Source organism: Dreissena polymorpha, chromosome 3 (assembly GCF_020536995.1).
Source record: "Dreissena polymorpha isolate Duluth1 chromosome 3, UMN_Dpol_1.0, whole genome shotgun sequence".
Taxonomy (NCBI): domain Eukaryota; kingdom Metazoa; phylum Mollusca; class Bivalvia; order Myida; family Dreissenidae; genus Dreissena; species Dreissena polymorpha.
The window spans coordinates 81799017-81821615 of record NC_068357.1 but is presented as its reverse complement, the minus strand read 5'-3'; the positions used below and the strand labels follow the sequence as shown (position 1 = coordinate 81821615).

General features: G+C 37.2%; 1 protein-coding gene across 1 annotated transcript in view; it reads left to right on the top strand.

Annotated features, from left to right (window-relative positions):
- Positions 1-22280, top strand: part of LOC127874982 (WD repeat-containing protein 43-like) — a 29885-nt gene extending 7605 nt beyond the window's left edge. The window contains exons 4-17 of the mRNA XM_052419706.1: positions 2680-2797; positions 3567-3688; positions 5185-5278; positions 7126-7190; positions 9029-9200; positions 10727-10813; positions 11388-11504; positions 13689-13823; positions 14528-14646; positions 15333-15396; positions 15747-15860; positions 17780-17843; positions 18560-18627; positions 21576-22280. Coding sequence (XP_052275666.1) covers positions 2680-2797; positions 3567-3688; positions 5185-5278; positions 7126-7190; positions 9029-9200; positions 10727-10813; positions 11388-11504; positions 13689-13823; positions 14528-14646; positions 15333-15396; positions 15747-15860; positions 17780-17843; positions 18560-18627; positions 21576-21650 — 1414 coding nt within the window. The 3' untranslated portion in view covers positions 21651-22280. The remainder of the gene's footprint in view (positions 1-2679; positions 2798-3566; positions 3689-5184; positions 5279-7125; positions 7191-9028; positions 9201-10726; positions 10814-11387; positions 11505-13688; positions 13824-14527; positions 14647-15332; positions 15397-15746; positions 15861-17779; positions 17844-18559; positions 18628-21575) is intronic.
- Positions 22281-22599: the final 319 nt, after the last annotated feature.

Genomic DNA, 22599 nt, shown 5'->3' with positions numbered 1-22599 from the left:
TACTACTACTAGTACTACTACTACTACCACCACCACCACCACCACGTCTACTATTACTACTTCTACTACTACTGCCACTACTACTACTACTTTTACCACTACTACTACTACTACTACTACTACTACTACTACTACTACTACTACTACTACTACTACTACTACTTCTACTACTACTACTACTTCTACTACTACTACTACTACCACTACAACTACTATTACTACTACTTCTACTACTACTACTACTACTACTACTACTACTACTACTACTACTACTACTACTACTACACCACCACCACCACCACCATTCACAGTGACAAAAAACGTATTCACACAATGGCTGCTACTACAACTTATAGCCCATATTGGGGGGCATGCATGTTTTACAAACAGCCCTTGTTTCTATGGGATTTTAACCACAACTGTTCATGTTTATCTCCGACACATATTTTTAGGTCACCTGTCATGAAGTGACACGGTGAGCTTATGTGATCGTGTGATGTCCGGCGTCCGTTGTGCGTGCCTGCGTGTGTCCGTGCGTCCGTCCGTCAACAATTTGTTTGTGTAGACAGTAGATGTCACAGTTTGCATCCAATCTTGATGAAATTTGGTCAAAATGTTTATCTTGATGAAATCCGGTTTGGAATTGTATTTGGGTCATCTGGGGTCAAAAACAAGGTCACTAGGTCAAATAATAGAACAACCTTCTGTAGACAATAGAGGTCACAGTTTTCATCCAATCTTTATGAAATTTGGTCAGAATGTTTTTCTTGATGAAATCTGGGTTGGGATTTTATTTGGGTCATCTGGGGTCAAAAACTAGGTCACTAGGTCAAATAATAGAAAAACCTTGTGTAGACTTTAGAGATCAGTTTTCATCCAACCTTTATGAAATTTGGTCAGAATTCTTGATTAAATCTGGGTGGGATTGTATTTGGGTCATCTGGGGTAAAAATCTAGGTCAAATAAATAGAAAAACCTTGTGTTGACAATAGAGGTCACAGTTTTCATCCAATATTTATGAACTGTGGTCAGAATGTTTATCTTGATGAAATCTCGATTGGGATTGTATTTGGGTCATCTAGAGTCAGGAACTAGGTCACTAGGTCAAATCATAGAAAAACGTTGTGTAGACAATAGAGGTCATAGTTTTCATCTGATCTTAATGAGTCAGGTGAGCGATTCAGGGCCATCATGGCCCTCTTGTTTTCTGTTGCAACTTACTAAATTTTATAATAATCAATTCAGTTTGAGTTGTGCCTAGTTGATCAAATGAATATAAAGAGCAAACAAGAACATGTAGACTAATAATCTTTTACCTGGACAATTTTTAAAAGAAAATGCTGAAAACATAAGAAATATACAGAGGGGAGAGAGCGCATTCATGTCTCCCAGTCCATTATTATGCCCCCCTTCGAAGAAGAGGTGGTATATTGCTTTGCACATGTCGGTCGGTCCGTCCACCAGGTTGTTTCCGGATGATAACTCAAGAACGCTTGGGCCTAGGATCATGAAACTTCATAGGTACATTGATCATGACTCGCAGATGACACCTATTGATTTTTAGGTCAAAGGTCAAGGTCACGGTGACCCAAAATAATAAAATGGTTTCCGGATGATAACTCAAGAACGCTTAGGCCTAGGATCATGAAACTTGATAGGTAGATTGATCATGACTCGCAGATGACCCCTATTGATTTTCAGGTCACTAGGTCAGAGGTCAAGGTCACAGTGACCCGAAATAGTAAAATGGTTTCCGGATGATAAGTCAAGAACACTTAAGCCTAGGATCATGAAATTTGATAGGTAGATTGCTCATGACTCGCAGATGACTTCTATTGATTTTCAGGTCACTAAGTCAAAGGTCAAGGTCACAGTGACCCGAAATAGTAAAATGGTTTCCGGATGATAACTCAAGAATGCTTATGCCTAGGATCATGAAACTTCGTAGGTAGATTGATAATGGCTGGCAGATGACCCCTATTGATTTTCAGGTCACTAGGTCAAAGATCAAGGTCACAGTGACCCGGAATAGTAAAATGGTTTCCGGATGATAACTCAAGAACGCTTATGCCTAGGATCATGAAACTTCATAGGTACATTGATCATGACTCGCAGATGACCCCTATCGATTTTGAGGTCACTAGGTCAAAGGTCAAGTTCACGGTGACCCGAAATAGTAAAATGGTTTCCGGATGATAACTGAAGAACCCTTATTCCTAGAATCATAAAACTTAATAGGTATATTGATCATGACTCGCAGATGACCCCTATTGATTTTCAGGTCACTAGGTCAAGGTCACGGTGACCCGAAATAGTAAAATGGTGTTTGGATGATAACTCAAAAACGCTTATGGCTAGGATCATGAAACTTCATAGGTACATTGATCATGACTCGAAGATGACCCCTATTGATTTTCAGGTCACTAGGTCAAAGGTCAAGGACACAGTGACAAAAAACATATTCACACAATGGCTGTCACTACAACGGAAAGCCCATATGGGGGGCATGCATGTTTTACAAACAGCCCTTGTTAATGTTGTTAAAGAACATTGTCACAAAGAAAAACATTAATATAAATAGAAATTCTGTTTCACTGTTATTAGTATTTGTGCTAGTGGTATTTTGTTGAGAACATTACCTAAATATCAGCTTTACAATGTTTCCTTGTTTTGTTTCAGCAAATGGCAAGGGGATAAAGGTGCTGTACACAGTCTATGCAAGTGCTCTTCAAAGCATTTGTTGTCGGCAGGTCGAACTATTAAACTTTGGGACTTGGCAAATAAACATCTGCTAAAAGTATGTAGATTTCGGTAATTGTGTTTCCTTATGTATTAAGTACCAATAAAGAGCGCTATCTGATTTGATAAAAAAAAAAAATCGAATTGCCATAAATAAAATCCAGAAGCAAAGAAAGTTGAGTTTGCACGCATCAATTTAATATATATAAACTAAACACATATGAATAAATGCTTGGAATGATATAAATGGGCTTTTTACCTTTAATGGTGGATCACTGGAGCAGAAATTCAAGGATGGCAGGTGATTCCCTGCCAGGCCACATGACTGGGGATTGATCATGGAATTATTTGTACAACCATTCTCCCATTTAATGTACCTCTGATTCAAAGAGGCCATTGTCAGTTACTGGCATAAGAGTGTGCACTTAACCTTTTCCCACTCAGAAGCAAACTGAAAATGGCTTTGTGCAAACAGCATAAAACCAGAATAGCCTGCTGAGTAACTCGCAGTCTGTTAAGGTGTTATACTGTTTGCTGCTTGTCAGTATCTAAGAGTTGAAAATGAATCCTTTAAATTTGAATGTAGTAAGAAAGGTCTTTAATGGAATTTAATTTTCTCAGGGACTACAAAGGCATGAAAATACGTATCTAAGTGGTAAAGCGTTAATAGTACTGGTAAACTAGCTTACCTAGAAAAAATTCCAGAAAAGGTGTGAGTAGGCTAACTGACCGCCATGATAAGGCTGAAATACTGTTGACAAATCCAATTAAATAAGTAAAAAATAATGTTTTTTGTCAACTTGTATTTTAATGATTCCTATTTCCAGACGTTTACTGGCCATGCTACAGAGGTATTCAGGATGGTGCACATCCCTGGAGGGGTCAATGACAACGTGGAGAATTCATACTTCCTGTCTGCAGCCATGAATGACAGACTAGTCAATGCATGGTATGCAGTAACACTGACTTGCTTCCTACAAAAGTTTGGTATAATGCTTAATGTTCAAGTTTGACACCGTTCTTTGTAGTGCAGATTTAAGCAGTACATTTTCCATCTATTTTTTCACAATGACACTTTTTCTGTGTACAAACTTTGATTCTCATTTAGCACTGAAAACTAGTGCTGCAACAATACGCCAAAAAGCATATTGCAATATATTGTCAGTTCAAAAACCTGTATTGCAATATATCGCAATATATTGCTAACTTGTACCAGAATTATATCTTGCCAATTACCCGATAATCCTGTATATTCCAGTTTTAAAGCAAATTCTGGTAAATATTTACTATAAAAGTGTTAAAGAATAACACGAAACACAAACATTCGCCAATTTTCTTGGTATCAAATACATTTTGGCATTTGTTACTATTTAAAGATGTGATAAAAATAATGTCCAATCTGGTGTTTTTTCCCACTGAACACCTGTAAATCGCCTGATGTGATGTTCCCGTTTTTATACAACACAAAATACACCCACACTTTCCATGCGACGTTCTACATGTCTGCATAATTTTCGCGCATAATTATTGAGACAAAGGATAAAGCACTTTTTTATTGTCGCGTTAGCATTACAATTCGGAAGCCTGTTTTTGTTATTCGGATTACAAATTTAATAATGCTCATTTCCAAATCGAAGAACACATTTACAGTTGTGCGTTATTAATTCAACGATAATTCGTTCAAAAGCATCGAACGAATGCTCCCATGTTACAATGATACTCCATATAATAGACTTTTTAGAATGCTTTTTTTACATAACAATTTATTTTAACTAAATACCCCTTTGTTTTGTTTACCTTGATATCATTATTTTGGATAGCTTTTCTGGACGAAATGTAGATGGATTTTTTTTTAATTTTCTTACTGGTATGATCAAAATCGTATTGCAATACAATATGCGGATTGCGTATTGCGATATATACCGATATATCGGTATTCTGTTGCAGCACTACTGAAAACCCAAAAATATGAAAGCATATTTGGATTAAGGACGTTTTTAATGCCCCTTGTAGGGGTGGCATAAAGGAGTCGCATTTTCCATCGGTCTTTCCGTCTGGAATTCCGTTTTCCGGACTTTTCTATGCAACACTTCCAGATATTGAGCTGATATTTGGTATGTGAGTCTACCTACATGACCTACAGATGAAGTGTGATATTTGTACCGATCTATTGATTTTTGGGAAAGTGATGGGCCTTGGACTTAACGATTTTCTCTGAAAATATCATCGGTACGCATTCAAATCGCACTTGGGGCATAATGTTTCACAAATGCAGGTCTTGTTGTTTTTGAAAAAACACCAAGAGTTCATTTCAACCATGCTAAACTGTGCTATTTGAGAATTAGTGTCCTAGGTTGATATTTGAGGTTCATGATATAAAAAGATGTGCATTTCTATCACATTCACCATAGCTACAATATTTTTAATTAAAATGGTTCATTCTAGGCACATAGACATGGAGTCCAAAGACAAAAATGCCATAACTGCCTTCTCCCTCTCTGATGAACCTGTGTCTATGCAGACGTCATCCCATGAGAAGGTAATATCAAGTTAAAGTTTAGTTCTGATGAAGGAATGAATTCAAAAGCATTGTTTATATGAACCTGTGTCTATGCAGACGTCATCCCATGAGAAGGTTATATCAAGTTAAAGTTTAGTTTTGATGAAGGAATGAATTCAAAAGCATTGTTTATATATTTCAAAGATAACACACTCACTTGTAAAACGAGAGCGCCGATGGTGTTGAAAGCATAGTTGCAAGATACAGGGAAGTTCCTGCTGAAGTAAATGTTGAGGTCAAAATATACTAAATAGTTTCCTTATATGTTTCAATGTAAACGCGACAAATTTGAGCGAAAATAAATACAACATTTTGCACATAGAGACCATCATAACCATACTTTTTCTTGACGGGCATTCTTTGCGGAATCGATTTAAGCAATAAAAAAGATATGTCATGTTCAAACCAAAAAAGAATTCGACTCAAATCAAAATCGACTGTTTTTGCACCTTCTTTTTTCGGCCGTTTTCTAGTGGATTGTAACCTTTTGCAGTACCATTATTTACTTTAATCTCTAACTTTATCCTATTTCAGGTATTTAATAGTGAACACCTATGCTTACCCTATCAATATCTCCAAACGATAAAACCAGATCAACAGTCTAAAGTGTAAAACATACCTTCGAGGAAAATAATATGATTTGTTTAGACAGGGACCTTTACAGTATAGGTCCCTGGTTTAGAGAGTACATGACGCCCTTCATGACTCGATTATTTAGTTTATTGTAACCTTAACAATTTCTGACATCACGAGTCGCCTCCCTTGTTGGTTCATGCTACCAAAATGTTCTATTTTTAGAAACGGAAATTCCATATCGTGACGAATGTGAATGGTTTCAAAATGACATAACTATGAAAATAAATACGTAGAATTACATTATTTCACGCATACCATTATGCAACCATCCGTTTTCTTTTCCGACTTGATACATTTACGGCATTCTATTTAATATTTTACAGACACAACACTTGTCCAGAATTTGCGCGAATCCATTAAATTCGATGCCACATTTAAACCGTTAGCTCTACTCGTAACATTAATTTCTGGCTCAAAGTAAATCATTTTAATTTCAATTAACACATCTCTATTACTTTCAAACTCTACTTCATTAAATCCATAGAAAGGCAGGTCAGAATCCATGTCATAAATCATAAACCATTCATCGTACTCCGCTATTTTTTACACATTTACAAAGAATGAAAGTGCTTTATGCCCCACTTCCTGTTGAGAATATGTTAATTTCTATTTATAATTAACCAATTTCCTTTGTTTACTGTTCTGGGAGAGGTCAAATTCATTAGGCCCTGGTTTAAGGATATGTAAGTAGGTGTGAGATCACTATCAACCAGAACAGAATTGTTTTACAAACAAAATTTGTTTTAGTTTCTTAGAAGGTTTTATCACGTTAAACGGTCATAGAAAAATTCACTAAAAACGGTGTCAGCAATATTCTTGGAAGAAAACGTTTCTGAATAAAAAAATGTTAGAATTACCATATACTATATTAAATAGATATTTCGTCTGATTTTTTATCAGGTAAGGCTTCATAATGGTCAACCATTCCATGTCGGTTTTTGAAATGTAGCTCTAACATAACCGCAACTATGCTAATAAAACCATATGCATTTCTACATGTTTGTAAATACATACTGATTTTTTGTATGTTTACTACTGCTTTTTTCTTAAAACCTCTGCTCAAAATAATAATATCTGTTGTGTCACAAGTAATTGGTTTTGCCTTTAATATATAGAATTTGTCTAAATTTTGTGTTAATCTGCAAAATTATGTTTATAAGGATTCACTACCCTGTTTTTATCTTTTTCAGGCCATAGTTCTTGTTGTTGTAACAAAGTGTGGAAAGGCATTAATCTTCGAGCACACATTGAATGGGTGAGTGCATTTTACTTCACTATTCAATATTTGAGCCTTGTTCTGGGAGAACTATTCCAATTGTCTTTGCTTGAAGTGTCTTCCTGGATTAGCCTGTGCAGTCAGCACAAGCTAATCATTGACGACACTCTCCACCTAGACTGGACAGGGCTGAACATTAACAGTTGTCCTATTGCCCCTGGCAAGTGAATGTTGGGTCCAGGCAAGTTATTTTATAATCTAGTTGTCCGCCAAGGCAAGTGCAAAAAAAGAACAAAGAGCAGTTAATTTAGACTTTAAGTACACTTTTATTGCTGTAATCATTTTGTTAAATGTGCAAAAATAAAAAGGTTTTGAGGTGTATCATTTTGATCTTTTTAAAAAAATATGAGGTTTACAGTTAATGTGATATTTCATGTTTGGGCGAGTGGTTTACGTTCAGGGCAAGTAGAATTTCTAAGAACTTGCCTGGCAGGGCAAGTTGGTTTTTAGTTTAATGTTGAGCCCTGCTGGATTTTTGTTTAGAAGAGACTGTGTTTAAATAAAAATAAAAAATATTAAAAACAGCGGAAAGTGTTGTCCTTGTGTCTGCACAGGCTAATCTTGAACGACACTTTACGCTCACGCATTTAGCCCAGTTGTCCCAGAGTATGGCTCATATTTTATGTCGCCACTGACAATTGCTCCATGGTCCCCGGTCTTGACAACCGTGTGTACTTAAGCTGTACACAGGGTTGTATACCCGGGGTAGATTATCTCCCCTGTCTGTACTGTCAGCGTTACCAGCGAAGTACGGCTGACCATCTAGACAGGAACATTGCTTCTTCTTGCATGCTTTAATTTGTATTTAAGGTGCTATGTGGGAAAATGGGGCTTAATGAATGTACGTAAAGTGTTGTCCCAGATGAGCCAGTGCAGTTTCACACAGGCTAATCAGGAACAACACTCCGCTTTTATAGAATAGGCTGCAATCGACGACCCTCATTATCCTGTGCAGGCTTATTTGGGACAACACTTATAGCACATGAATTTAGCCCCATTTGCCAAGAGCAATCAATTATAGCACCTTATATGATCATTTTGTTCATATATTCATCACTGGCTTAAAAACAACACCCTAAGCATGATAACATGTACTGTTAAAATATTCTGATTTTATTTATGTCGCTATTCCACAGATATTTCTTCTACTGATTTATTGGATTGTTAAATGGGTGATTTGTCTTTGCAGACTAAACAAAATGTAAATGTTTTTACAGACTAAGCAAAATGTAAATGTAGAAAACAACTCTTTTGTAATGTATGCCAATAGATATGAAGAGTAGTAGGTTCCATGTGATCTACATGTTTGTCTAAAAGCAGGCTTTCATTAACTTGCCATATACGTTGTGGTTGTGTGAAGCATTTTTCTGGACTTTTGACCTTATACAAATGTACCTTTACTGCATTCACCAAGTTTATACATGTAGGTAAGGCCATTTAGAAGATTGTCTGCATGTGATCAACTGCATTGACCGGACAATCATAATTTCATGGGTTTTAAGAAAACAATATTTACGCTTCCATCCAGTTGAAGGTCAAAACCTGTATCAATGCTGAATAAACATGATATGGGCTGTTCTTAAACAGGTTTTCAATGAAAGAAAATGAAAATCCCTGGTAATAAGGTAGAGGTATGGTGGGTTGGTGGTGTCAAACAGGTGGTTAGCCTTTCATGAAGTTTCCAAAGTTTAGAATCCAGTTGAATGTTAAATGAATGTATATGACTCACATATTTGCAGAAAGTTTTTTTAAAAACTGTTGCCGAATGTAACAATCCAGATAGCGAGTGACTGTGTATATGACCCACATACTTGCAGAAAGTTAAAGAAACCCCTGTTGCCAAAGGTAACAATCCAGATAGCAAGTGACTGTGGCAAGGGTGAGGTTCCCCGGCCCATACAGATCCTGGCAGCCTATGTCTGTGATGAGGAGGACCACAAGCTAATACTGGTGCACGGCAACCACCTCAAACCCACCTTTGAAAAAGTGGTAAGGCACACGTTGTCGCATAGAAATGAATTCTAAGTGTCTGAAGTTTATTGTTTATCGCAATTTTACAGAAATAAAGTTATCTTTTTTAAGGTAAGCAATATTTGCAAGTACAAGTGTCCCTTGATGTAAGCATGTAACTAGCATTATTATGCCCCTCCTTCGAAGAAGAGGGGGTATATTGCTTTGCACATGTTGGTCTGTCGGTCCGTCCACCAGGTGGTTTCCGGATAAAAAATCAAGAACGCTTGGGCCTAGGATCATGAAACTTCATAGGTACATTGATCATGACTCGCAGATGACCCCTATTGATTTTCAGGTCACTAGGTCAAAGGTCAAGGTCATGGTGGCCTGAAATAGTAAAATGGTTTTGGATAACTCAAGAACGCTTATGCCTAGGATCATGAAACTTGATAGGTAGATTGACCATGACTCGCAGATGACCCCTATTGATTTTCAGGTCACTAGGTCAAAGGTCAAGGTCACGGTGACCCGAAATAGTAAAATGGTTTCCAGATTATAACTCAAGAACGCTTATGCCTAGGATCATGAAACTTGATAGGTAGATTGATCATGACTCGCAGATGACCCCTATTGATTTTCAGGCCACTAGGTCAAAGGTCAAGGTCATGGTGACCCGAAATATTAAAATGGTTCCCGGATGATAACTAAAGAACGCTTATGCCTAGGATCATGAAACTTCATAGGTAGATTGATCATGACTCGCAGATGACCCCTATTGATTTTCAGGTCACTAGGTCAAAGGTCAAGGTCACGGTGACCCGAAATAGTAAAATGGTTTCCGGATGATAACTCAAGAACGCTTATGGCTAGGATCATGAAACTTCATAGGTACATTGATCATGACTTGCAGATGACCCCTATTGATTTTCAGGTCACTAGGTCAATGGTCAAGGCCATGGTGACCGGAAATAGTAAAATGGTTTCCGGATGATAACTCAAGAAGGCTTATGCCTAGGATCATGAAACTTCATAGGTACATTGATCATGACTGGCAGATGACCCCTACAGATTTTGAGGTCACTAGGTCAAAGGTCAAGGTGACCCGAAATAGTAAAATGGTGTCTGGATGATAACTCAAGAATGCTTATGCCTAGGATCATGAAACTTGATAGGTAGATTGATCATGACTCGCAGATGACCCTTATTGATTTTGAGGACACTAGGTCAAAGGTCAAGGTCACAGTTACCCAAAATAGTAAAATGGTTTCCCGATGATTACTCAAGAAAGCTTATGGCTAGGATCATGAAACTTCATAGGTACATTGATCATGACTCGCAGATGACCGCTATCGATTTTCAGGTCACTAGGTCAAAGGTCAAGGTCACAGTGACAAAAAACATATGCACACAATGGCTGTCACTACAACTGAGAGCCCATATGGGGGCATGCATGTTTTACAAATAGCCCTTGTTTATAACTTCAGCCTGCTGCTACATTTAAAGCTGTTATAATTATATGTAACAACAAAGAGAAATATTAAAAGTGTTTGTTTTCATACTAGGCATATTCCACATCAGAGCCTGAAATGTGTTTGGTACGAGAAGACCCCATGAAGTCTGTGTATAAAAAGGAAACAAGTGTTTCTAAGGTAAGTACCAGTGACATCTGGATCCTGCAATAACTCTTAAAGTACTTAGCTTACTCTGATAACTTAAATCTTTACCCTCATAGATACGTTTTTTGACGCTTTGTAGTCCCTTAGGAAGTTACATTTCAATAAATACCTTTCTTACTAAATTCAAGTTTTAAAGGCTTCATTTCCAATCCTTTATTACTGACAAGCAGCACACAGCATAAAACCTGAACAGACTACGAGTTACTTGCAGGCTGTTCTGGTTTTATGCTTGTTTAAAAAGCCATTTACTTTGCTTCTTATGGGGGAAAGGGTTAACATGGCTTGGGACTTCTGTTTTGTCCGTGTTCATTTTCATTTATACATTTTCAATACAATTCAAAATGAAACTGTAAAGTTTTCTTTAATCTTAATTTAAGTTTGTTTCCTACATTTGATAAAATACCTCTTTGGACTGACTTCTTTTCATTTCCGGTAACAAATTCAAAAAGGGACAAACATAGATGAGTAGTATAAAAAATATAATAATTTATTAACAATTTGTAAAATATATATGAACATGTAATAGACCCATGCTTTGTGGTTGCAGGTGAAGACCCCGGATGTTTCCAAGGAGATGACACTGCTGGTACCCGGTCAGATGGCTCCCAGCCTTCCCACACAGGAGCAGACAACACGCAGGAAACGGAAGACTTCTGTTGGCGAGGTGTGTAATAAAAATTGGGTTTACCCTTTACCCACTTTGACACGTTTGTTTTCCCTTAAAAAATCATATGAGATTAAAGACCTTTCTTAGAATTGAAGCTTTATTTTCCATTCTTTAGTTACTGATGAGCAGCAAACGGCATAAAACTTTTCATTTTATGCTGGCTGCATATGGTTATTTTACATTACTATGGAGTTGGAAAGGGTTTAGTGGTAAAAATTAACATTTGTTCCGTAAGCCTTTTCTTTATAGCTGCAGTGTTCACATATTCAAAGTTACCAGGCATCAAAGCAAATATTCTAAAATTACATCTTAGTTTCTATAGACAAAACCCCATACTGTTGTAAAATTATCAATAAAAATAGTTTAGAAAGTGTAAAGAAATATTTCAGGATAATTTAGTAATTACTGTGAAACCATTTATTTTCGTCAGCACGAAATTTTGTCCTTTTTTAAAAAAAAAGACTAATTCGTCAGCACTTTAATTCGTCCATTTCTGGTTTTGAAAAAAAAAGCGTCCGATTTGTTTGTAATGTTTGTAATACATGTTATATGCGGTTGTGAAAAAATCGTGCTGGGAAAAGAGGGGTGACACTTGGTAGTCACTTGCAGGAGGTGGGCCTTGTTTGGCCTATGCCAATTAACAAGTCTGTTATTTCAGGTGGTAGTAACTGTCCCTTATTATTTTATGTCATTGACATGTTCTTTGTTATGATTAGAGGATAAGTGGGACTGAATATCCGTTAACGAGTGTTTTAAACAAAGAAGCCAATTGCCAATTATGCCAATTAGTCTTTTTCCATTACAATCACGGTCAAGCTGATAACAATCTTACCTTTATCTGCGCCAATTAGAGAAGGTGCGAAAATTATGGGTTATAATTAGCGTAAGCAAATTATTTTGGTCATATTTCATTGTTGATCACACATCGTCATATTTTAATTGCGTTTAATAGTATTGTCTTTAATCCGGATTCGCCGCGTGTTGGCTGCAACACCCCTGAAAAACACAATACACACAATGGGTAATAAAGTTGTTAACAATTAGGGCTAATCAACACTATTATACCTAAACGAAGTTGACGCATTCGATACAGCCTTATTGCATTCGCGTTTTACAGGAAATGTCAGTTGTCATTACACTGTATAATGTACACCCCTTTGTGTCAAAACCGGATTTAACTTGAGTGTGAATAGTCGACTGTTTCATGTTCTTTGTATCAATACCATCTGGGTATCTGTACTATAAGTATACAAGTCTACAAACAAGGTGCTCGCTTCTAAATATGGGTATTCGGACGTTTAAAAAATTGACCTACAGTTTAGCGTTCATGCCGTCGAACGCATTTAGCAATATAACTAGTGGTTTTTTTTTCACTATTTCTTTACTTGCAAAAAATACTAGTGGCTTATAGCTTACCTTGCAATCTTTTTTACTCGCATTTTGCGAGTGTGCGAGTGTTTATTTTGAGCCCTGTGTATATGCATGGATTACGCTGGATTTAAATGCCTCATGCCTACGGTAATTCAGTCTTATTTGTTTCAAATATGGGACATGATTGTTCGTTAGGATCTTGAATTCGTCCATCGGTCGAAGGACGAAAAGACGAAAATTCATGTCAGACGAATAATAATGGTTTCACAGTATTATGCCCAATTGGTTTAAGGTTTATGTTTTAGAACCCCAACTATAAAACTATAATAAGCCCAATTATTAATCAAATATAATTCCTCAAGTGTTTTTAACATTAAACTTTGCCTTATAATTAAGATTTATAACATTTTAAGCAGTCAAGTTAAACTCGGAAAGTTTGCACTTAATATTTCCTTGCCTTTAACATTTAAATTTTCTCAAGTTTGCAGAATGTTTTCAAGCATTTAAGCGAGATCTTACAAGTGATTCTTGCTCTTAAAAAATGGGGCTTAATGCATGTGCGGAAAGGGTCGTTCCAGATTAGCGTGTACAGTCTACACAGGCTAATAAGGGACAACTTTTTCCGTTTTTATGGTATTTTTGGTTTAAAGTAAGTCTCTTTGTAGCAAATATTGCAGTTGATGCAAAAAGTGTTGCCAAGATTAGCTAGTGCGGACTGCACATGCTACTCTGGGACAGCACTTTATGCAGATGCATTACGCCCCATTTACCCATAGCAAGATCTTACAATTTTTGTTTGCTTGCATGCAGATGACCATGGAACAGCGGTTGAGTGCCATCAGCCTGGAGAAGCCCAAGACGGGCCCCTCACAGCCCCCGCGGGCCGACACTCTGGTCACACTGCTGGTACAGGGGCTGCAGAGTCAGGACAGTCAGATGCTCAATGTAAGGGCCCTCATTGAAATCAGCCGCTTGACCATTCATGCATTGATTTTGGTGTATGGAAACGCTTTCAGATATTGAGCTGATTTTTGGTATGTGAGTCTACTTACAAGACTTACATATGAAGTGTGAGTTTCGTTCCGGTCCATTGATTTTTGGCAAAGTAATGGGCTTTTGACTTACTTTTTTTTCCATAATAACCGTTTTCTGGAGTTTTTTTACGCAACGCTTTCAGATATTGAGCTGATTTTTGGTATCTTATTCTACCTACATAACTTACTGATGAAGTGTGAGTTTCGTTCCAGTCCATTGAATTTTGGCGAAGTTGTATTCCTTGGACTTGACAATTTTCTCTAAAATAGCTGCTCTGCGGCTTCAAAGTGCAGTAGGGGGCATAGCTGCTCTGCGGCTTCAAAGCGCAGTAAGGGGCATAGCTGCTCTGCGGCTTCAAAGCGCAGTAGGGGGCGTTTTGTTTCACAAACACAGGTCTTGTTCATTTCTGTGTAAAAGAGATTTCATGAACCTCCACATATGACAAGTAGTGAGAATACAGAATCTTGTGACAATCAGTATGTTGTATTTAAAGAGTTTTAACAATTATAAATTAAGTGTGCTGAGACATTTTTACATTATTCGATACAGATAATGACAAAAAATAATAGAAGTTGTTGTTGTTTCTCGTAAATTGTTGATGTTCCTCGTTTCAGAGTGTGTTGAGGAATCGTGACAAGAGGCTGATAGACAACACACTGAGGAAGCTTCCAGTGCAGCTTGTGATCCCCTTGGTGAAGGAGCTCACAAGACGCATGCATGCGCAGGCTGCCAGGTACATTAAGAATCATGTATTCAAACTTGCTCTGGGAAAACTGAGCTAAGTGCTTGTGCAGTTCGCACAGGCAAACCAATGACGTCACTTTGCAACCTAGACTGAATTTATTTAAAAGAGACTTTTAAAATGAAAAATTCTATTATGGCTGAAAGTGTCATACCTGATCAGCCTGTGTGGACTGCACAGGTTAATCTGGAATTACACTTAACACATATGCATTAAGCCCTGTTTTCCCAGAGCGCGATTCATTAAAGAGTAATACATGGTGTTGTTAATCTTCAGGCTTATATGGACTCGCTCAAGTCGTTTTTTCAGCGTTGAACACTTTTTTCTGCAAATGTTTGAACTTGCCTTGAGTACCTAGGTCATTAGCTTTCAATCACCTGTTTCAATGGAAATACCATATCAATAACAGCTGTATACATGTAGTTCTACTTGTTTCGTTCACATTGTTTTCATAGCAAATTGCTTTCTTTGTTAGTAATATGTCTCCCTTATATGCTATGCTTCTGAAATGGAGAAATGTATTGCATAATACAAAGTACTTGTTCCTGTGCTCTGATTCCCTGAAAAAAAATATTTATAGTCTATTAAAAAACAATACTGCTGTTTTCACATAAGTCATATGCAGTGACTGCGCACTAATATTATATGATGTGATGCACACACACTCTACCTTTCAGTGCCTCCCCCAATGTTGCCTGGATGAAGTCTGTGCTGTCTGTTCACACATCTTATCTCATGACGGTTAGTGGATCTCATTTTTTGCTGTGTATAACAATTCTAAATATATAAAAACTAAAAGGTTACATTTAACCAAAATGATCATTTGCAAAATAATATGATAAAAGTTGAATAAATGAAATAAGGGGGAAATGGCGTTAAAACATATTGTCAACTGGTGCCATGTTCTTATACTGAGTGATATCAATGAGTTGTGAACACTCGTTTATACCCAAATATTAATGTTTCTCAGCTCTCAGAGTTATTGTCTTTATAAATACTTTTGAGCCAAACTCTGGGAGATGTTCATGCATTAAGCCCCATTTTTCCAGAGCAAGGCCATTTGATCTCATCCGCACATTTCTGTGTTATAGTTCCCTGAGATCGTGGATGCGTTCAGTTCCCTGTACCAGATGATGGACGCCCGAGTGAACATGCTCAGTCGACTGTCACGCTTGAAGGGCAAGGTGGATGTGATGCTATCACAAGTAAGGGCTCCACTTTATGCATATTGACAGACTGATTAAGCTAGCTCTTACAAGTAAGGGCTCCACTTAATGCATATTGACAGACTGATTTAAGCTAGCTTTTACAAGTAAGGGCTCCACTTTATGCATATTGACAGACTGTTTTAGCTAGCTCAGAATAGCGCTGGGCGACACATTCAGATTGGAGGTTCAATTTCCAATGTGTGTTATGAAATTATTTTTCTTCAACTAATTTCCGGCTACCTCTTATTCTCATGCTAGCTCCATTGGTACAGATATTTACCACATCAGGATCACAGGTTTGGTTTCCAACTTGCCTCAATAGTCCATATTTCTAAGGCCATTTTCTGGATACCTCTACTAGCTTCATTGGCACAGATCTTTACCACATCATGATTACAGATTTGGTTCCCAGCCTTCCCCATAAGGCCATTTTCTGGATACCTCTGCCAGCTCAGTTGGTAGAGATCTTTACAACATCAGGATCACAGGTGTGATTCCCAGCTTGCCTCATAAGTAATTTTAGGTGGTTTTCCCCCTATCTCTTATTCAGTTGTCAGTTACTGGCATAAGCATTTGCACTTAGTACGGTAAACCAGCGTATCTAGGAAATGTGTGAGGAGGTTGACCAGGGTTTTTTCTGCTGTGTAAAAGAGGCCATTTAATGGACTTAATCCCAAAGCAAACGGACCGGATCCCAACCAAAATTGTAAAAAAAAATCCCAATTTCAACAAAACAAGAATGTAGAAAGAAGTTTCTATTACTATAATATGATGTTTTCCCAAAATCAGGGAAAGGCCTGGTTTGTCAATATTTGGTGATTTAAAAAAATGTCAATAAAAAGTTCCCAAATTTTCAATTTTATCAATTTAAAAATTCCCAATTTGAACAGACTCCTTTTCCCAAAATAGCTAGATAAGCCTGATTGACTGGTAGTGATATGAATGAAATTCTGTTGAATATAGCAAAAAATAATGATGTTGGTGATGTTTGCCATTTATATGACAAATAACAAAGCCATCCTTGTTAGACTACCCTTTAAGCAATTAAAAAATAGTCCATACCCTTATTACAATATCGTAACATAACAATTTATTTTCAGTTTCGTAAAAGAATTTAAGTGTGTATGTTCAATATAAACGAGTCAATGACATATACTTAGATAGAGAGCAACTTGGCCCTACATCTAGGCCATTTTCAGGCTACCTTAGATACCTCTGTTTGCTCAGTTGGTAGAGGGCTTGACGAAAAATCAGGAAAACAGATTTGAATCCCAGCTTGTAATAAGTCATAAGATTTCCACCTTCATCTGATTTATTTGTCCGTTACTGGCATAGACATGTGCTCTTGAAACTGACTGGCAAACAAGTGTACCCATGAAAAGAGTGATAGACTGACCTTTGTTGTATGACTGAAATACTGTGTAATATGGCTGAAAATCCAACATATTCAGGATATGATGGCTGCAATTTTAGGATTTGTGAGACAAAATTGAAATAACAAAATTGCCATTGTTAACCTATCTTATAAGCTATGCAAAAAGAAGTCCATTTCCCTAGGGCAACATCTAAACAAATACAATTGATTTTAAGTTTTCTTTCAGATTTTAGAACTGTATTAATGTGGTTAACAAGCCATTAACAACTCTATCCTTGGGTATATAACGACTTGGACTTACTCCCTCAGGAATTAAAATTAACGCTGCTGAATTATAAATTATTGTCAAGTAATATACAATTTAATTAAAAACTATTTTTTAACAAGTCATATTATTCTTTGCCTGTCTGTGTGTTCTTTTCTGACGTAGATAAGCTCACAAGTTCAGCTGTTTATCTTGTGTTAATGCGGTTCTGTGTTGATCTTGTATTAAAGCAGTTCTTTGCATATCTTGTGTACATGTGGTTCCCTTCCTCCACAGATCCAGGCCCAGACCAAGGAGGAGCATGGGGCAAGCCAGGAACCACTGCTGCAGTTTGAGGAAGGTACAAGCTCCAGATTAACAAACACTAAAGATAGTCATTTATTATCCCCAGCCATAGGCGGAGGGATATTGTTTTGGCGTTTTCCGTCGTCCGTCCGGCACTTTTGTGTCCGGAGCCATATCTTGGAATTACTTTGGCGGATTTCATTGAAACTTAGTATGAGTATATATATATATATGGATAAGAGGATGATGCACGCCAAATGGCATTGTACACCATCTGTTAATAACAGAGTTATGGCCCTTTGTATCTTGAAAAAATGCGTTTTTGAGTGTCAAATATAACACTTTTGTGCCCAGAAGCATATTTGCGGGGGATATCAATTCAATGAATTTGCTTGTTACTTTGCCTGATATAAAGAATCACTAGAAACCTGATAATCTGATTGATGCTAACTTGAAACCGTGGTTTGGAATATCCCTCCAAAAAGTACTTGATATTTAAAAACTTAAGCCTGGCTCTGACAAAAAGGGGCTAATAAAATGTGTGCAAAGTGTCGTCCCAGATAAGCATGTGCAGATAGCACAGGCTGATCAGGAGGGGCATTTTTCCCATTAGATGGAAAATCACATAAAAGCAGAATGGGTAGTCCCTGAACAGCCTGTGTGAATTTCACGGGCTAATCTGGGACAATACTTATACACACATAAATTGAGCCAGCTTTAACTCGCAGTTTTATTTGGGGCAACTTATAAATACAGCTCTTGATATTGTAGAATCTTCTGAGGAGGAAGACGAGGATTTGGAGGTGATGGCAATAGGGCCTGGGGCATCAGATTCTGAGGTTTGTAATCCAGTACCGTCCTGCTAATTATCCCCGCCAAAAACTTTTCGGAGGGGATATAGTAATTGGTCCTGTCCATCTGTGCGTCCGTCCGAAACTTTGTCCAGAGCATAACTCCAAATCTATTCAATGGATGTACTTTAAACTTAGAATATAAACAGATGGCAACTAGGAGAAGTGCAGTGACCAAGAACCATAACTCTATCTACCTTAGTTTTTGAATTATCTCCCCTTTGATATAATTTCCAAGTAAATTTTTGTCCGGAGCATAACTCTACTAAAGGGATTTACTTGAAACTTTAAATATAAACAGATGCCGAGTAGGAGAAGTGCAGTGACTAAGAACCATAACTCTATCTACTGTAGTTTTTTTCTAATTATCTCCCTTTATTTAATTTCAAAGTATTTTTTTGTCCGAAGCATAACTCTAAATCTACCAAAGGGATTTACTTAAAACTTCAAATATGAACAGATAGCAAGTAGGAGAAGTGCAGTGACTAAGAACCATAACTCTATCTTCCTTAGTTTTTGAATTATCTCCCTTTATTTAATTTCAAAGTTATTTTTTGTCCAGAGCATAACTATAAATGTACTGAAGGGATTTACTTGAAACTTGAAATATAAATAGATGATAAGTAGGAGAAGTGCAGTTACTAAGAACCATAACTCTATCTACCTTAGTTTTTGAATTATCTCCATTTAGGTAATTTCAAAGTAAATTTTTGTCCGGAGCATAACTTTAAATCTACTTAAGGGATTTACTTGAAACTAGAAATATACAGCATAATTCCAACACTATATAACTAATTTATCATTGAAATATAAATAGATGGCACAGCTGCCATGTTTTAGAAATATTATTCTACTCTTAAACAAACGTCATACAAGCAAACACATTTTGGCGGGGATATGGCACTACTGTGACAAGCTCTTGTTGTCAACTAATATAATTCTTTCATACCACACATGCTTTTAAAATAAAATCTATTAAGTTGTTTGCCGCATCAGTTCTCTCAAGAGGTCAATACAGTTATGTCAAAGTAATGATGTAAATGTCAATTTTTATGCCCCCCTTCGAAGAAGAGGGGGTATATTGCTTTGCACATGTCGGTCGGTCAGTCTGTCGCTCCGTCCACCAGGTGGTTTCCTGATGATAACTCAAGAACGCTTGGGCCTAAGATCATGAAACTTCATAGGTACATTGATCATGACTCGCAGATGACCCCTATTGATTTTGCGGTCACTAGGTCAAAGGCCAAGGTCATGGTGACCCGAAATAGTAAAATGGTTTCCAGATGATAACTCAAGAACGCTTATGCCAAGGATCATGAAACTTGATAGGTAGATTGATCAGGACTCGCAGTTGACCCCTATTGCTTTTCAGGTCACTATATCAAAGGTCAAGGTCACAGTGACCCGAAATAGTTAAATGTTTTCCGGATGATAACTCAAGAACGCTTATGGCTAGGATCATGAAACTTCATAGGTAGATTAATAATGACTGGCAGATGACCCCTATTGATTTTTAGGTCAAAGGTCAAGGTCACGGTGACCCAAAATAGTAAAATGGTTTCTGGATGATAACTCAAGAACGCTTATGCCTAGGATCATGAAACTTCATAGGTAGATTGATAATGACTGGCAGGATGACCCCTATTGATTTTCAGGTCACTAGGTCAAAGGTCAAGGTCACAGTGACCCGAAATAGTAAAATGGTTTCCGGATGATAACTCAAGAATGCTTATGCCTAGGATCATGAAACTTGATAGGTAGATTGATCATGACTCGCAGTTGACCCCTATTGCTTTTCAGGTCACTATATCAAAGGTCAAGTTCACAGTGACCCGAAATAGTAAAATGGTTTCCGGATGATCACTCAAGAACGCTTATGGCTAAGATCATGAAACTTCATAGGTACATTGATCATGACTCGCAGATGACCCCTATTGATTTTGAGGTCAAAGGTCAAGGTCATGGTGACCCGAAATAGTAAAATGGTTTCCGGATGATAACTCAAGAACGCTTATGCCTAGGATCATGAAACTTCATAGGTACATTGATCATGACTCGCAGATGACCCCTATTGATTTTCAGGTTACTAGGTCAAAGGTCAAGGTCACGGTGACCCGAAATAGTAACATGGTTTCCGGATGATAACTGAAGAACGCTTATTCCTAGGATCATGAAACTTGATAGGTTGATTGATCATGACTCGCAGATGACCCCTATTGATTTTCAGGTCACTAGGTCAAAGTTCAAGGTCACAGTGACCCGAAATAGTTAAATGGTTTCCGGATGATAACTCAAGAACGCTTATGGCTAGGATCATGAAACTTCATAGGTACATTGATCATGACTCGCAGATGACCCCTATTGATTTTCAGGTCACTAGGTCAAAGGTCACAGTAACAAAAATATATTCACACAATGGCTGTCACTACAACTGAGAGCCCATATGGGGGGCATGTATGTTTTACAAACAGCCCTTGTTTAAATAAAATTCATTATAAAAATGAATTAATGGACATGAAGGAACATTATTTTAAAAAGCCATGTACCAAATTGTGGTAGAAAACTGTAGGTGATAAGAAGTTATCTCAAAGATTAGGCAGAGCCAACGTGGGGTGAACACTTTAAAACAAATTTGCCGTGCTCTGTGAAAAGGGGGTTGAATGCATTTTACGCTAAAGTGTCATCCCAGATTAGCTTGTGCAGTCTGCACAGGCTAATCAGAGACGACACTTTCCGCCTTAACTGGATTTTTGCGAAGAATTTTTTGTTTAAACGAAAATTATTATTTAAGTGGAAAGTATCATCCCTGATTAGCCTGTGTGGATCGCAAATATTAATCTCGGACAACACTTTACTGGCATGCATTTAACCCAGTTTTCTCAGAGGGATGCTCAAATACAGATAGTTTAATGAGACATTGTTGTGTGATCTTACAGCAGGACAACTGGGAAGACTTGTCAGAGGACAACTCCGACATGGAAATGCAGGAAGAAATGAACGGCAAGGGATGATGATGATGATGATGATGATAAAAAGGAAACAACTAGAAACAAAATGCACCTGACCCACACCTCCAATGCAGCGTGCTATACTGGGCTGGCCAGATATAAACAATAACAACTGTGTGGTATTGAAGTGGTACAAGAAATTTCTGGGTGGTTCAGTTAATCTGGAAATGTTCCTGGTTTGATTTAAATTAATCATGTGCAGCAAAGGGTTGCAAAGTGCTATACAGCTTTATCCCTGTTTACTTTATTGTCGATTTGGACTGAAATGAATTTGTTTGTATGTTAATGTATAGATGAATGCTTCGTACTTAGTTTTGTTTTGAGAAAATTCAAGATAAAATTAGTACATGTACCGGCAATATTAAAATAAAACTTTTCACAAAACCATAAGTTAATTGCTACAGCGCAATATAGAAATTTAATAAAAATTACATAAACATACTTTAAAAAACTGTTTGTTTCTATTAGTTTCAGTATTCAGGAAACTATTTGTTCACAGTACATATGTATAGCAAATTTATCTTGACTTTAAGACAAATAATTTTTTCTTATAAATATTCTGTTATCTTGTAAATATAATGCATGAATTTGTGCTGTATTATTGAAGTATGGCATTAAAATCTCCAAATATAATTGTTTTGTTATTCTCTTGTGGAAAAGTTGTGCCTTACAAAAAATTCAAACGTGAGACAATTAAACAAATGATTTGCCCGTTTTTAGCTCACCTGAGCACAACATTCTCATGGTGGGCTTTTGAGATCGCCTTTTGTCTGTCGTACGTTGTGTGCCATCAACATTTGCCTTGTGAACACTCGAGGCCACATTTATTGTCCGATCTTCATGAAACTTTGTCAGAACATTTGTCCCATTGATACCTCAACTGAGCTCGAAACTGGGTCAAAAAAAACAAAAAACTTGTGAACACTGTAGAAAAAACATGGCCGCCAGGGGG